At 47.4% G+C, this 14,556-nt stretch overlaps 2 protein-coding genes across 3 annotated transcripts; one reads left to right on the top strand and one right to left on the bottom strand.

The window, feature by feature from the left end:
- Positions 1-5,971: 5,971 nt before the first annotated feature.
- Positions 5,972-8,031, top strand: LOC109752715 (phosphatidylcholine:diacylglycerol cholinephosphotransferase 1). Its single transcript, XM_020311614.4, has 2 exons — positions 5,972-6,564; positions 7,399-8,031. The coding sequence occupies exons 1-2, from the start codon at positions 6,160-6,162 to the stop codon at positions 7,876-7,878; spliced, it is 885 nt and encodes a 294-aa protein (XP_020167203.1). The 5' UTR covers positions 5,972-6,159; the 3' UTR covers positions 7,879-8,031.
- A 59-nt stretch (positions 8,032-8,090) lies between these two features.
- On the bottom strand, positions 8,091-13,428 carry LOC109752714 (phosphatidylinositol/phosphatidylcholine transfer protein SFH2). 2 transcript variants are annotated; one of them, XM_020311613.4, is made up of 11 exons: positions 13,140-13,428; positions 12,957-12,985; positions 10,733-10,816; positions 10,583-10,636; positions 10,395-10,472; positions 9,774-9,827; positions 9,483-9,542; positions 9,298-9,393; positions 9,000-9,101; positions 8,835-8,915; positions 8,091-8,712 (listed from the first exon to the last, which is right to left on the bottom strand). In XM_020311613.4, the coding sequence occupies exons 1-11, from the start codon at positions 13,192-13,194 to the stop codon at positions 8,428-8,430; spliced, it is 978 nt and encodes a 325-aa protein (XP_020167202.1). In that variant the 5' UTR covers positions 13,195-13,428; the 3' UTR covers positions 8,091-8,427. The 2 variants fall into 2 exon arrangements, with proteins under 2 accessions (XP_020167202.1, XP_040250225.1); XM_040394291.3 differs by lacking the exons at positions 12,957-12,985; positions 13,140-13,428 and adding an exon at positions 12,442-12,598.
- Positions 13,429-14,556: the final 1,128 nt, after the last annotated feature.

The raw sequence follows: 14,556 nt of genomic DNA on the forward strand, positions 1-14,556 counted from the left end.
TATCCTGATAAAAATCGTGTTAAAATTTCAGCCGAATCGGAGTTACGGATCTCCGGAAATTTAAAAAACGGTGAAAGGCCAGAATTTGGGAGCGTAGAAACAGAAGGAAACAGAGAGAGAGAGATCCAATCTTGGAGGGGCTCTCGCCCCTCCGCCGCCATGGAAGCCAAGGACCAGAGGGGAAACCCTTCTCCCATCTAGGGGTAAGGTCAAGGAAGAAGAAGAAGAAGAAGAAGAAGAAGGGGGCTCTCTCCCCCTCTCTCCCGGTGGCGCTGGAACGCCGCCGGGGCCATCATCGTGCCAACAATCTACACCAACAACTTCGCCGCCGTCATCACCAACTCTCCCCCCCTCTATGCAGCGGTGTAACACCCCTTCTCCCCGCTGTAATCTCTACTTGAACATGGTGTTCAACGCTATATATTATTTCCCAATGATGTATGGCTATCCTATGATGTTTGAGTAGATCCATTTTGTCCTATGGGTTGATTGATGATCGTGATTGGTTTGAGTTGCATGTTTTATTTTTGGTGCTGTCCTATGGTGCTCTCCGTGTTGCGCAAGTGTGAGGGATCCCCGCTGTATGGTTTGCAATATGTTCATGATTTGCTTATGGTGGGTGGCGTGAGTGACAGAAGCACAAACCCGAGTAAGTAGGTTGTTTGCATATGGGAATAAAGAGTACTTGATAATTTAATGCTATGGTTGGGTTTTACCTTAATGATCTTTAGTAGTTGTGAATGCTTGCTAGAGTTCCAATCATAAGTGCATATGATCCAAGAAGAGAAAGTATGTTAGCTTATGCCTCTCTCTTATATAAAATTGCAATAATGATTACCGATCTAGTTATTGATTGCCTAGGGACAAATAACTTTCTCATGACAAAAAGCTCTCTGCTAAAACTAACTTAGTTGCTTCTTTATCTAAACATCCCATAGTTTTTATTTACGTTCTCTTTATTATCTTGCAAACATATCCTATCACACCTATAAAGTACTTCTAATTTCATACTTGTTTTAGGTAAAGCAAACGTTAAGCATGCGTAGAGTTGTATCGGTGGTCAATAGAACTTGAGAGAATATTTGTTCTACCTTTAGCTCCTTGTTGAGTTCGACACTCTTACTTATCGAAAGAGGCTACAATTAATCCCCTATACTTGTGGGTTATCACGGGACGCCGAGCGGATTAATTAAATAGCCGGATTTGGTCTTGGACGGCGAGCCGTAGCGGCACCACGCGACGTTCACACCGCGGCGACGAACACGGCGTTCGTCGGACCGCCATGTTTCTAGGCGTTACCGCGTGGGACCCCGTCGTCAGACCGACGTGGCAGACATGCCAGGGCGCCCCCATATCCACCCCATATTTGGGCTGGATATGAGGGGTGCCGTTCAGCCCAGACGTTTGAGACCCGTTTGAGGCGTCCGGCTGGGTCGAAACTTCATGACCGTTCAGTGACCAGGCGAGCATCTTGTCACATCCCTAGCCTCTGACATTGCACTAGGCTAACTTCATGTGTGCATCATGTTTAAACTTTGAAAGAAACTTGAAATGGGGATTGCCTAAACCCTAGCATTAAAGGAATTCACTAGGTTCAACCAAAATATTTCCAGTAAATCCAAATGGCTTTCAAAAATGTTCATCATTCTTGGAAAATGCTGGAAACAGTAACCAGAGGTGATGCACATTTTTCCATGACATATTTGGGCTCTGGATTAAATCATACTCTATTTGCATTTGGGCATTTAAATGCTATTAAATATTTTAAATGCTCAAATAATCATAAACTAAAATGTTTACTGTAGGATATATTCCCAACAGTGATCATGAGCAGTTTCATGATTTTTGGAAATGCCCTGGCATTTTTAATAAAGCCAAACACAATTACAGAAAATAGAAAACAGAAACAATTAAAGAAAATAGAGGCAGAGGAATTACCTGGCGCTTACCTGCCGCCCAAGTGGCCAGCCCAGCCCACCAGTGCCCCCCCCTTGTCATCTTCCTCCTCTGCCAGAAGGACTGGGCGCATGGTCGCCCCGCGCGCGCCCGCTCTCCGCCAGCTCCTGCTTGCCGCTTCCCCGGGACACCCTGGAGACGCCACGCACTCCCTCTCGACCCCCTCGCTCTCTCCCTGGACCCCCTCCCCCTCCTCTGCTCTCTCCCGTAGCACCACCGAGCGCGTTCGCCACCGCCGCTCGCCACCACCGCGGCCACCGCCTCCCCCTCGCCTCACCGACGCGCCCAGAAGCTCCGCCACTTCGTCCTCGACCCCCTCGCTGAGCTACACAACGCCGGACGCCTTGAAGCGCCGCCGCCGACGCCTTATTCTTCCTCGGGTCGCCGAGATCGCCTCCGCCGCCCCGCTCGCTTCGGACCTCCTCCGAGCTCGCCGTAGCCTCTGCTGCAACCACTGTGAGCTCACGGACCTACTCCCCTTCCTCTCCTACTCGCTTTCATGCTCTAGCTTCGTTCCCCATCTCCGCTGAAGCTCGCCGCTGCCATTGCCAACGAGCTCCGTGCTCCTGAGCTCGGCCGCTCGCCCGAGCATCACCAGTGTGCTCGCCGCGCTCCTGTGAACCTGAAGCACCCACGGGTTCGCCCTGCCGTGCCCTGTAGCGCCATCTCCGCCGTTGCCCGAGCTTCGGCCACCACCCAAGTGGTCGCCAGCGTAGTTCCCGACCTCCCCTCGCCCAGCCGCCTGCTCCGTTGGATGCGGTGCACGTCCAGCAGCCCGTAGGGCCAAACCCCGAGCCCAATGGTCGCCGGATGGCAAAACCCGACGCCTCCGCCGTGCGGAATGCTTGCCGCCAGCCATATTCCGGCGAGGCTGACGTGGCGACATCATTAGCGACTAATGACGCCACTAACTAACCCCCTAGAGTCACCGACAGCGGGCCCCGCAGCGGGTCAAAGCCGGAGTCAACGCGGGATTAGTGTCTGTCTCACTGACCAGTGGACCCCACTGGTCAGGTTTGACCCGGACCAGCCCCTGTTGACCTGCTGACGTCACAGTGACGCAATGCTGACGCAGTATTACATTTTCTGGATTTATTTTTAATCAGGAAATTCCAGAAAATGCCCAAAACTTCAAAAAATCATAGAAAATAATCTATAGCTCAGAATGAAAAGATTTATATATGAAAAATGATTAGAAAAATCCAATCTATCCATCTGTACCATTTTCATGCATGTTCGAACAACTTATGGCTGCTGTTTAGACCAAATCATATAAAGGCATTTAAACCCTCACATATGGAGTTTGAATTTGAACCTAAGGTTCAAACCAACTCCATTTAATATGTTGCTAGTTGCATTAGCTTAAAACACATTCATATTGCCATGTCATAGCATGCATCATATTGCACATTGCATTGATCGTGTTTCTTCTCTGTTTGCCGGTGTTGTCCCCTCTCAGTAGACGTTGCTTCGACGATGCGATCGATGACACCGATGAAGAGCTATACTATCTTCGGAAGTGTCAGGCAAGCAAAACCCCCTTGTTCATTCCGATACAATCCCACTCTCTCGCTTCTGCTCTCTTTTACTGCATTAGGACAACAACGATTCAACTGTTACTTGCTGCGGTAGTTGAACCCCCTTATCCTCAGCATGACCTGTCATTGCCACAGTAAATAGATGAAACCCACTAGCATGAGTAGGAGTTGTTTGAGCCCTGATGTGCCTACTCATTCATGCCTGTTTGTCATGCCTGCTATTGCTTAGAGTTGAGTCAGGTCTGATTCATCGGGGATGAATTGGAATGTGGTGAACATGTCCTACTGTTGAGAGCTAAGTGTGTGAACACGATTTGGTAAAGGTAGCGGTGAGAGGCCATGTAGGAGTACATGGTGGGTTGTCTCATTGCAGCCGTCCTCAGGAACTGAGTTCTGTGTTTGTGATCCATGAACAGTTACTACCACACATTGGAATGCTTAAGTGCCCCTCTCGACTTATTAATCAACTTGATCTCTGTCCAGGAGTTGCAACTAGTTTCTGGTGTTTGTAGGTAGTGTTAGTAGTCTACCAAGTGGTACCCGGTATAGGTGGGCTTGGGACAGACTAGGCACCGTGGCACGGTGTACCAAGCGTAGATCCATCCGTCGAGGTGGGCTTGGGAACCCTGTTCACATCGTTTGGGGCCGTGAGCGACACCCCGGCCGGATCTCCTTGCGGATGGAACCCGAATAGGCGATAAACCTGGACGAGAGACTTGTGTGGTTAGTCAGGTCGTGGCCGACTCCCTCGCCAGGCTTCCGCTTGAAGGTTGCCGAGGTACACGACGTGTACATGGTGGTAAGTGGCGAGAGCGTGTGTGACGAAGTACACCCCTGCAGGGTTAACATCATCTATTCGAATAGCCGTGTCCGCAGAAAAGGACTTCTGGGTCGCCTGTACAGTTCATAGACAAGTGAAAGTGGATACTCTAAAATGCGCAAGATAAGCGTGAGTGCTATGAATGGCGTTCTCGTAGGGAGACGGGAGTGGATCCATAGTGGTGTATTGATATGGTGAATATGTGGACTCGTGTGCGCCACCTCAAAAGAGTTACTAGCAGTCGTAGTTAGGATAGCCACCGAGTCAAAGCTGGCTTGCTGCAGTTAAACTCCACCACCACCTTTGTTGATACCGATGCATATGTAGATAGTCCTGATGTAAGTCTTGCTGGGTACATTTGTACTCACGTTTGCTTATTTTATGTTTTGCAGAGAGACGTCAGTCTCGCTAGTAGTTCCGTGTGGACTTCGACGTTTAGCTTGATACCTCAGCTACGATCTTGTGCCCTCGGCAGGATCTGGTAGATAGTCAGGCTTCTCAGCCTTTTTCATTTGTAGATGTATGTACTCAGACATGTTAAGCTTCCGCATGTGTTTGACTTGTATGCTCTGAATGTTGGGTCATGAGACTCATGTTTGTAATATCTGGCTCTTCGGAGCCTAATGAATAAATACTCTGAGTCGTAGAGTCTTGTTGTGATGCCATGTTGTATTTGCACATATCGAGCATATTGTGTGTATGATTGAAATGCTTGGTATGTGTGGGATCCGACAACCTAGTTGTTTATCCTTGGTAGCCTCTCTTATGGGGAAATGTAGTCTTGTGCTTCCATGAGCCATAGTAGTCCGCTACAGCCGGTTCACCGGAGTCCTGCTAGCCCAGCACTACTGCTCCGGAACACTTGACTGGCCGGCATGTGATTCACTTCGTTCCTGTGTCTGTCCCTTCGGGGAAATGTCACGCGGTGACATCCGGAGTCCTGCCTAGCCTGCTACAGCCCGGGTTCCCGGAGTCCTGTTAGCCCAGTGCTACAGCCCGGATTCACACGCTGCTCACCGACATGCTCGATGTTGATTCATGTATGCCTGTCCCCGTAAGTTAGTGCCACTTTGGGCTCACGACTAGTCATGTCGGCCCGGGTTCTCTGTCATATGGATGCTAGCGACACTATCATATACGTGAGTCAAAAGACGCAAACGGTCCCGGGCCATGGTAAGGCGACACCCGTGGGAATATCGTGCGTGAGGCCGCAAAGTGATATGAGGTGTTACCGGCTAGATAGATGTGACTTGGAATCGGGGTCCTGACACATCTACAACAAGACATTTCAAACCCCCTCAAACGTCAGAGCGGGCCGCCCAGTCACTGGTCGGTCAAGAAATTTCGACCCAGCCGGACGCCTCAAACAAACCTTAAATGCCCGAGCCATAACCCTGGGCGTGTTCGCGGACGTTTGCGGGAGCGGATTTGCTCAATCTGGTTGTAGATGCTCTCAGAGGTCTGATGCTGTAGTATGCAGGATCAACCACCAGATTTTGTTAAAGTCTGATAAAGTCGTATTCGCTTTAAAATGCAAGATGAATAAGTCGCATTTTTTATTTGCCTAAAAGAGGAGAAATGGAGAATCCGGCGTCCATCTTAAAACCGCCGGGAGCATTAAACACCCGCCTCCCTCTCCCCTCGGGACCTCCGCCACGCGCCGCAGCCGTCGGCTGAAAAAAACGCTTACAAAAGCACCGCGAATCTCAAGGTGGGAAATCCACCAATCCAATCGGACGAAGGAAAAGAGAAAATTCCCACCACCGACCGCGTCACGCGCGCGCACGCGCACCCGCGCTGAAAACGGCCCACCGCCCACGCGCCAGCCGACGCGTCCTCGCGCGCATGCCGCCGCCCAGCCTGACCGCCGCGAACGACAGGGCCGCCGCCGCCTCCGCCGCGAACGGCCACGCGGCGCCGGTCGCGCGCCGCCGCGCGGGCAAGGGCAAGAAGGTCCACCCGCTGCCGGCCGACGGGGCCGCGATGGGGGACGGCGGCGAGAGGCTGGCGGGCGGGAGGAGGCCGATGGACTGGCTGTCGCCTGCCGGGGTGGCCGGCATCCTGCGGCGGCACCCGCTGCCGGTGCTGTTCGCGTGCGGGCTGCTGCTCTTCATGGGCGTGGAGTACACCATCCCCATGATCCCCGCCGCCGCGCCGCCGCTCGACCTCGGCTTCCACGCCACCGCCGCCATGCACGCCGGGATCGCCGCCCGGCCCTGGCTCAACTCGCTCCTCGCCGCGCTCAACACGGTGAGCGCACTTTCCTGTCTTGCCTAGATCCGATCGGCGAATGAACCTAGCTCCTGCCGATCTAATCTGCTCCAGTAATTCCCAGCATTTTTTACCTTTCACTTTTGACCTGCCAATGTTACCCTCTCATTGATCAAACGTGAAGGCAACCCGCGCTTTCGGTTGAGCAGAACGGGCTACATTGTAGCCACTCACACCAGAAAGTGGAAACTAGACACTAGACGACACCAACATCTCACAACTTTCACATGACCATATGTCTTCTCGTGCAGAGTTTGTTTACCTTTTCATGTTTTTCTAGGTGGAATTTGTGTCACATTTGTCTTCCTGTGTCTACATTTTTTCTTGAGAACTTTCACGCGTGCTGTCCACGCAGCAGTCTAATCCCAGTTTGAGCACTACTAGTACCCCCATATTTACAATTGGTTAGAAATTTAATACGCGTCGCTGGCAGTTGCACATCAACATCTATCGCTTTAATTATAGGAATGATGATGTATAGCCTCTGGTACTGTGACAACAAGTGAATATTTGTGAATTGTCGCTCCTGGTGATGAGGGGAGCAAAAGTAGCTGGTATCCCAAAATGCAAGAAACTGACGAATGGTGTTTTATTTGGATGACCCGACGAACGGTGTTTGGTGGCTTGGCTCACCCAGAACCGATAAGATCAAGAATATCATCGTCATGCATTCTTCACATACCCATGGATTTCCTGATAAGATACTGCATCTGGCTAGATAGCTACCCGGTCCCCGCTCCAATTGCCACTAGTTGTTAGTGTTGCCATGACGGAATCCATCCTGAATGTGACGTGCGATCTTGTCATGTGCAGGTGTTCGTGGCGATGCAGGCCGCATACATCCTGTGGGCCGTCCTCGCCGAGCAGCGGCCGCGTGCCGCCATCGCCACGCTCATGATGTTCACCTGCCGCGGCCTGCTCGGCTGCTCCACGCAGCTGCCCCTGCCGGCGGAGTTCTTGGGCTCCGGCATGGACTTCCCCGTGGGGAACGTGTCCTTCTTCCTCTTCTACTCCGGGCACGTCGCCGGCGCGGTGATCGCGTCCATCGACATGCGCCGCGTGGGACGGCGCAGGCTGGCGGTGCTCTACGACACACTCAACTTGCTGCAGTTCGTCAGGCTGCTTGCGTGCAGAGGGCATTACACCATTGACCTGGCCGTCGGCGTCGGCGCTGGTCTCGTCTTCGACATGCTTGCCGGCTGGTACCTGGACAGCAAGAACATCGACAGCGGCGACAACCGTTGCTGCAGCAGCTGCCAGAAGGCTCTCGTCTCACAGAAGCTTACATCATAGGCCCATCAATGGCTGTGGAATTGCAGTGGACTGGACATGATCCAAGTCATTTTTTAGAATGCTACTTACTGATATGTAATTGTGTAACTGTATTTGTCCTATGTAAGTTGCAACATCTTCTGAAATGCAAGTATCAGAATTCAGAAGCTTAAAGTACATCACAAGACAGGAATCAGCACAGGAACCAAGCTGCGAGGTGGCAAGTGGTAACAGATGGCAAAGGTCAAGATGCACCATTTATTTCTGATTGAAGGATGGTACTCTCAAGATTATTTTTGCATCCATGTTACAGGATGGTTTACTCCTAGCTTAGAGGACATACATATGACAGTACATTGCCAAAGTATACAACAGGTGAATCGTTGGTTATTTCTATCTAGTATACATCGGTTGCTTCTTCTACCTCAGTCTTGCGCCATGGAACTGGTTACCCCACAAACAACAGCAGGCTGGTCAAGCAAACATCGCAAACACCGAAATGGATCATCAGTTTCATCACAGCAACACACATCTATTGTGCCAAGCCGCTGACATCTTACACGAACACCGTTATTTATGGTCGCCATCAGCAGACCCATTCTGTTCACCGAGCTTGTGAAACTCGGCCTGGATGACCTCCACAATCATGGCATCATCGGGGTCTTGGTCGGGGATGTCTACATGCAAAGAACCCTGCTTGATGAGCTCCTGGTTCAACGCCTGCTGCTCGATGTAATGATAGAGCTCTTGGTGGAAAGGGTGGTCGAGCGAGAAGCAGTCATCGACGCTGCTCAACGAAGCTTTTGATGAACCCTCGCGTCGACAGAAATGGGGGATGGACAAATGGTCCATAATCTGCATAGTCCAAATAAATGGTCCATGGAGGTCTCATTCTCTTATCTCTCTTGCTTAATTATAGTGCAATAATGTCTTGATGAGCAACGAGTGATGAAAATAGCACTAGCAAGTAATCTTACCTTTAGGAGCTCATCTTTCCCACGACCACTCAAAACATGGACCTTCTTTCTTGTCCTCTCTTGCAGTAGAGGTTTCACAACCTAGTAACAAAATCAAATTACTATTGGGTCTTCGAAACAAAAATTACTAAATTACTGGTACAATGAAAATCTTAGGCATGATACCTTCCAACACGCTGAGAATATATATGGAGCATTCACAATATAATAGGTCTCGGCCTTTTCAGGGTAATTTAGTTCATCGACAGCAGATATTGCAGTCAAAATCTGCAATCCAACAACAGATAGCATCAAAAATATGGACTAGCGTACACAACATGCAGATCTTATGCAAATATTTAGCTTTCTAAAAAAACGGTTCTTGTCCCTGTCACCTTTGGATGTCATAAACACCCATGTATTTTTTCACTTCTGTATGTAGCCATAGAAGCGTAAAAATATGACATGTTCATGCAGGTCATACCTTCAATAGGCTCAGTGCTGACAACTTCAGACCAGTCATATCAAGAACCTTTATACAGGTGGTTATAGGTCGTCTAAACTTCTTCGTTGCCATAGGCTATGGAACATAAGCGAGGAAAGCAGGTGTTATTCAATCTCAAATGAACTAGATGATCTTGGCCGTGTAAAGATTAGTTGCACACTCACCAGAATAATACGATCACGGTACTCATTGATCTGAATATGAGATTGCACATAGTAATGGACCTGAAAATGCAACATACTATATCATTCTAAAGCACATAAAGAACGACAGATTGAATCTTCATGCCTATAAATCCAGTAGAAATACATTTCCAATTCCATTAATATTGCAATTTGGTAATTATCTTTAATTGACATGGATGCAAGCTGACAAACTAAACACTCATCAGAACTGTATTCACAGAGGAGAAAGTGAAAACATCTTATTTGCACAAGAAGTATATGGTCAATTACCGAAGCTTTGTCATATGTGCTCTGTCCAACACCAAAGGCAAATACTGGGACGCCCTGGCAAAGGCAAAGGAAAGTTAGAGTATTAAATAATTTGAAGGTTATCCATATTACAATTAATTATGCTCTGAACATGATTACTTGTATCTCATAAAGACCCACAATGACCAAGGTAGTGTTTTCATAGAGATCTATAGTTTCAGAATGCAAAATCGTGTGATCAGGGGTTTAAGACGCCAATCTCCCAAACATTTTCTGATCAAAGAAGTTCAAATCTGGACCCTTTCTCAAATTTGTAACCGCTGATTGTTCGATATACATATCCTTTACTAGTGCAATAGACATATCTTATGTTTTTGAAGGTGAATGTATCTTATGTTATCCGTCAGAAACGTATCTGCAACGGATAATTCAAGGGTATAGCGGTATCAAAAGACAGCAGTATAAATAAGTACTGGTGCACAGCATTGGAAGTAGGGACCAAATAGCTACATCAGGTTTAGCTATGTCGAACATTGCATGTTAAGGAACACAATTATGATGAAACAAGTTCTAGAAAAGTGAAAGGATAGGACCCAGCAATGGAAGGAAATAAAAGATAATTGGGTTAAGAAAGCTATATACCTCCTTTGAGTATCCCGATAACCCAACAAGCTGCGATTCTCGTATCGATCTATACAAGTCTACTGGGATTATAGGTTTCTGCAATTGTCCAACACATGCAGATGATCAATAACAAGAAAAAGTAGACAGAAAAATCGATTTAACTGGCTTAAGACAGGCAAGAGTGTCGCAGAAGAATGGTTGCTCACCTCCAGTATACTGTCAATTTCATTTTGTATCCTCCAATTCAAACAATCCACAAGCTAGCAAAAACAAAACATACTTAATCAGTGAAGTTATCCATGGAACATTTACTTCAGCATTAATCACGTAGGGGAAAATGTAAGCCAAGACCTTACCATTTTATGAGCATTAGTTACATGCCACTCTCTAGCTTTAAGGAAGCGCACTAGTGTCTCTGTTGGATAGCCCTGGTGCACATTCTGGAAAGAGAAATTCGTGTAATTGAGAACTCAACTCCCATCAAAAGCTACTTTACGACCTGTAATAGTAACAAAATCTTTGGAAAACTGAAAGAGCTGAAATGCACCAAATATGGTTTATAGTTCTCCCCAATATGGTTGTATGTAACACTCGGAATATTTTGAAATCTTTAAAGTATGGTATTCTTACACCAACTGTAGTTCATGGTAGTTTTGCCATGAAGCTAAGAGGTGCAGGTGGTATTTTCTTTGAAGGCGGCCGGCTGTGGGTATTGCTCTTTTTGGCCTCTTTTTTTTCCTTTGTGTTGTGGTGCGCGATGGCTGTTTGCATCCTCAACACTATGTCATCATGTTGTTGCAGAGGTCAGGTTTACTTTATTTGCATCAGCTGGATGCATTAATAAAATTGTCTGCTTTGGAAAAAAAAGTGCTTCCTCCAGTCCCCCCGATATGGTAGTATGTAACACTGAGCTTAATTTGAAGTCCAAAACATTGTATTATTTTCATATTGTCGTAAACACTTGTAGTCATTGTTAGTGTTTACATATGATAGTATCCCGACAATAGCAGGATCACATCAAAGCGTTCCTAAAATTAGAAGGGGAATTTGCAAACAGAGTAACCAGAGATGATCAGATGCTAGTTCAATCATAGAAGACAGGATTCCAGATGTAAGTGGCAGGTATATGCTTATCTTGACTTTCTTTTATCCTTTTCTCCATGGCAGAATCTTATGCTATAAAAGTCAGGTTTTGTTATGGCAGAAGGAATATAGAATCTTAGCCCTTAAAAGTCGGGTTTTGTTATCAGTGAAAGAATCAATATTCGTTTCCCATACAAGCCCCAGAAATAGACTATGCATAGTGCGCATTCGTGGTACGATGAGCAATTATAGATCTTCCACAAGTATAAAAATATAAACATAACGAATTCGCATGCATTGGCTACTTTGAAAAGCCAGATACATTCTCTGAGACCGGAATTGGCTCATTTCCCCTATAAAAGAACTTGGGTGCTTATATTACTTGGTAGTAGTTCCATGTGCTAGTACTTTGCCTTCCTAATGGAGAATTTCAGCACAATAATTATGCTGCAAGTAGCACTGTCCATCTTGATTCCAGCTCCACTAGATAAGAGATTCTGCTCCGGAATAAGTTGACATCTCCTACTGATCAGCACTCAGGGCGTGCAAAAGCCTTAGTCTCAGGGGGCATTTCAGTAACCACAAAGCATAGAAAATGCAAGCAATTTTCTGGGATAGGATGTGTATCACCCTGAGACCAGTGCCACCATACTAGCAGACTAAAAAGCGCGGAAATGAAATTATGCCGGAGAACTTGGAGCCTCTGCTAGAGGAATCTGTACTGGCCAGATCCCAGATGGCAAGGAAATTTTAGTGAGGAATACATAGTTACCAACTAATTGGGAGACTCGATGCCCCCAACAAAAGATCAGGAGGCTTCGAGTGCGAACACCTCACCATCCACTAGTTGACTCAGTGGAGGTGAGATCAGAACAATTCCATGAGAGATGAGACACACCCCTCACTTCATTGTCCAACCACTCAAAATTACCCCCCAGAGAAATCCCAAACGTGTGGCCAACACCAAAGAACAAAAGAATACCTTGCATCCACAGGCAAGCAATAGCGCGGCAACTTTCCCTACCGAAGATCTATCATATCATGTATACCATATACGAATTGCCTAGCAGTAGCTCATCGATATTCAGTAAACCACCCTTGATCCAGCATATTATCAACTAAATGCTCTGTTCCAAATTGCAAACCAAAAGCGGCCAGCAGACTTGGAGATTAGACAGTGACTGATATCAACCATCTGTCGCCAAACAAGTGGTCCTTGTTTTTGACCTTCCCCTACTTTTCGGCAGGATGAGAAATTGTTTTTTTGTTCAATATTAGCAATGTAATAAGTAATATTATGATGCAGAGGCCGGGGATGATAAAAGTTCCCATCATCTAAAAATCCATCTTCCCTGATTCATTTGAACCAAAATTGGTTTTGCAGCCCACTGAGCTGAACTAAGTGATTGTCTAGAGTCCAACTGAAGCAGAAAACAGAGTACTACAAAGGCATGCATACAAAAGCTGGAGAACAGAGAGGAGGAAGATCCAGCATACCTGGAACGTCTTCTTGAGCGGCTCCTCGACTGCAGAAAACCCAGAACAAGAGGCACAAGGCAGTCAGCACCGAGCAAACGCATGGTATGTGTACCAAACCTCGAAACGTGGAAATGTAAGGACGGGGGGGGGGGGGGGGGGGGGGGGGGTGTGAAGGGCCGCTCTTGCGGAACCCGCGCTAACCTTGGTCGAGGAGACGGGCGAGCTGCTGGACGGCGTCGTCGCAGGCGGCCCCCATTGCGCGAGCTCGAGGAGGCGGGAGGGGAGCGGAGCGGGGCGGCCGATTCTACGGGGTTTTGGCGCGGATTCAGACTTCAGAAGGAAAGACGTTCTTCAGGTTCAGGGGGCGGTGGACGAAGGGGAGGAGACGGTCTCCTCCGAGTCGTCGGTCGACCGGCTCTTCTCCTGGTCGGTGGGTCGGTTTGTCGTTGCGGGACGACTTTGGGTTGGGAGTCCGTCCACTTCAGCCGCTGGCTATTATAGGCGCGCAATCCGGTGGGGGTGCAGTTTTCTGTTCGTTTCTTGTTTTTTTTGGGGCATGCAGTTTTTTTTCCTTTTTGCAGTGATTTTGGGCATCCAGTTGGGTACGGATTATGTCACCTCTCGCGAGTCGGATACACACGCTATTCAGGATACAAGACTTACTAATTTTTTAGCACAGTACAGACGCAAGCGCTCACACATACACGCATACACTCATCCTTGAAATAAATCCAGGAATAATGCGAGCATCAGGACTTGAACTCTGGTGGGCTGGAGATACCACTATTGCTTTAACCACCCAACCAAAGTTTGGTTCGCACAAGACTTAGTATTTTGGTACGTATAGGCCAATGTTTTTTTGAAGAAACGTAAATAATACACATAGGCCGATGTTTTTTTTACGGGTAAAAAACTTTATTTCTTCCTCGCATAAGGACTCCGAAAATACCAGGTCCCCACCTACACAAGCAAATTATTGATAAAACTCCAAATAATAGATATATCGTCTATAAGAAGCTGAGAAATAAAATCGGGATCATACTCAATCAGATGGATGGTATTTTGTTTTGTCTGTTTAAAGAGCTGCTCGACCAACGACTCGGAGGAGACAGTATCCTCCCCCTCCTTCACCGCCCCCTTGAACTTGAACGTCTTTCCCTCGTTGGCCACCCCTCTGAATCCGCATCTTAGTGTCCTAGAGCCAAGCTCCGGCTTAGGGAGTAATATAGGTCTAAGTGTTTATATTGTTGAAGTGTTATATCTTATTTCTTAATGTCGCATGCGGCTATGCTTGTAATGACTCATGTAAGACTAACAAGCCTCTTTCTAATTGCTATATATAACAAACGGTGGGGAATCCCCACCCCGCCCTCCCGCCCATCCCCCATCCTAAAAAAGTCATATTACTTTTGTTGCGTGTCCTTTTGGGCCTATTCATGGTGCGGAAATTCCTTTATATAAAACAAAAAAGAACATGATTAAAAATGTCATGTACTACCGAATCCTATAGGTCAAGAAATTTATTCTACAAGACCGAGTGCTTTCATATAATAAAAAGTGTTTACAAGGCGATTATTTGGATTGGTGACATGAGTCGGACATCTACTTATCCAGCACA

This window comes from Aegilops tauschii, chromosome 7 (genome assembly GCF_002575655.3).
Source record: "Aegilops tauschii subsp. strangulata cultivar AL8/78 chromosome 7, Aet v6.0, whole genome shotgun sequence".
Classification (NCBI taxonomy): Eukaryota; Viridiplantae; Streptophyta; class Magnoliopsida; order Poales; family Poaceae; genus Aegilops; species Aegilops tauschii.

Coding starts and splice junctions, on each gene's coding strand:
- LOC109752715 (XM_020311614.4), top strand. CDS start 6,160: ATGCCGCCGCCCAGCCTGACCGCCGCGAACGACAGGGCCGCCGCCGCC. Junction 6,565..7,398: donor TCCTCGCCGCGCTCAACACG/GTGAGCGCACTT, acceptor TGTCATGTGCAG/GTGTTCGTGGCGATGCAGGC.
- LOC109752714 (XM_020311613.4), bottom strand. CDS start 13,194: ATGGGGGCCGCCTGCGACGACGCCGTCCAGCAGCTCGCCCGTCTCCTC. Junction 10,817..12,956: donor CGCTCAAGAAGACGTTCCAG/GTATGCTGGATC, acceptor TTCTCTTTCCAG/AATGTGCACCAGGGCTATCC. Junction 8,916..8,999: donor TATTCTCAGCGTGTTGGAAG/GTATCATGCCTA, acceptor TTTTGTTACTAG/GTTGTGAAACCTCTACTGCA.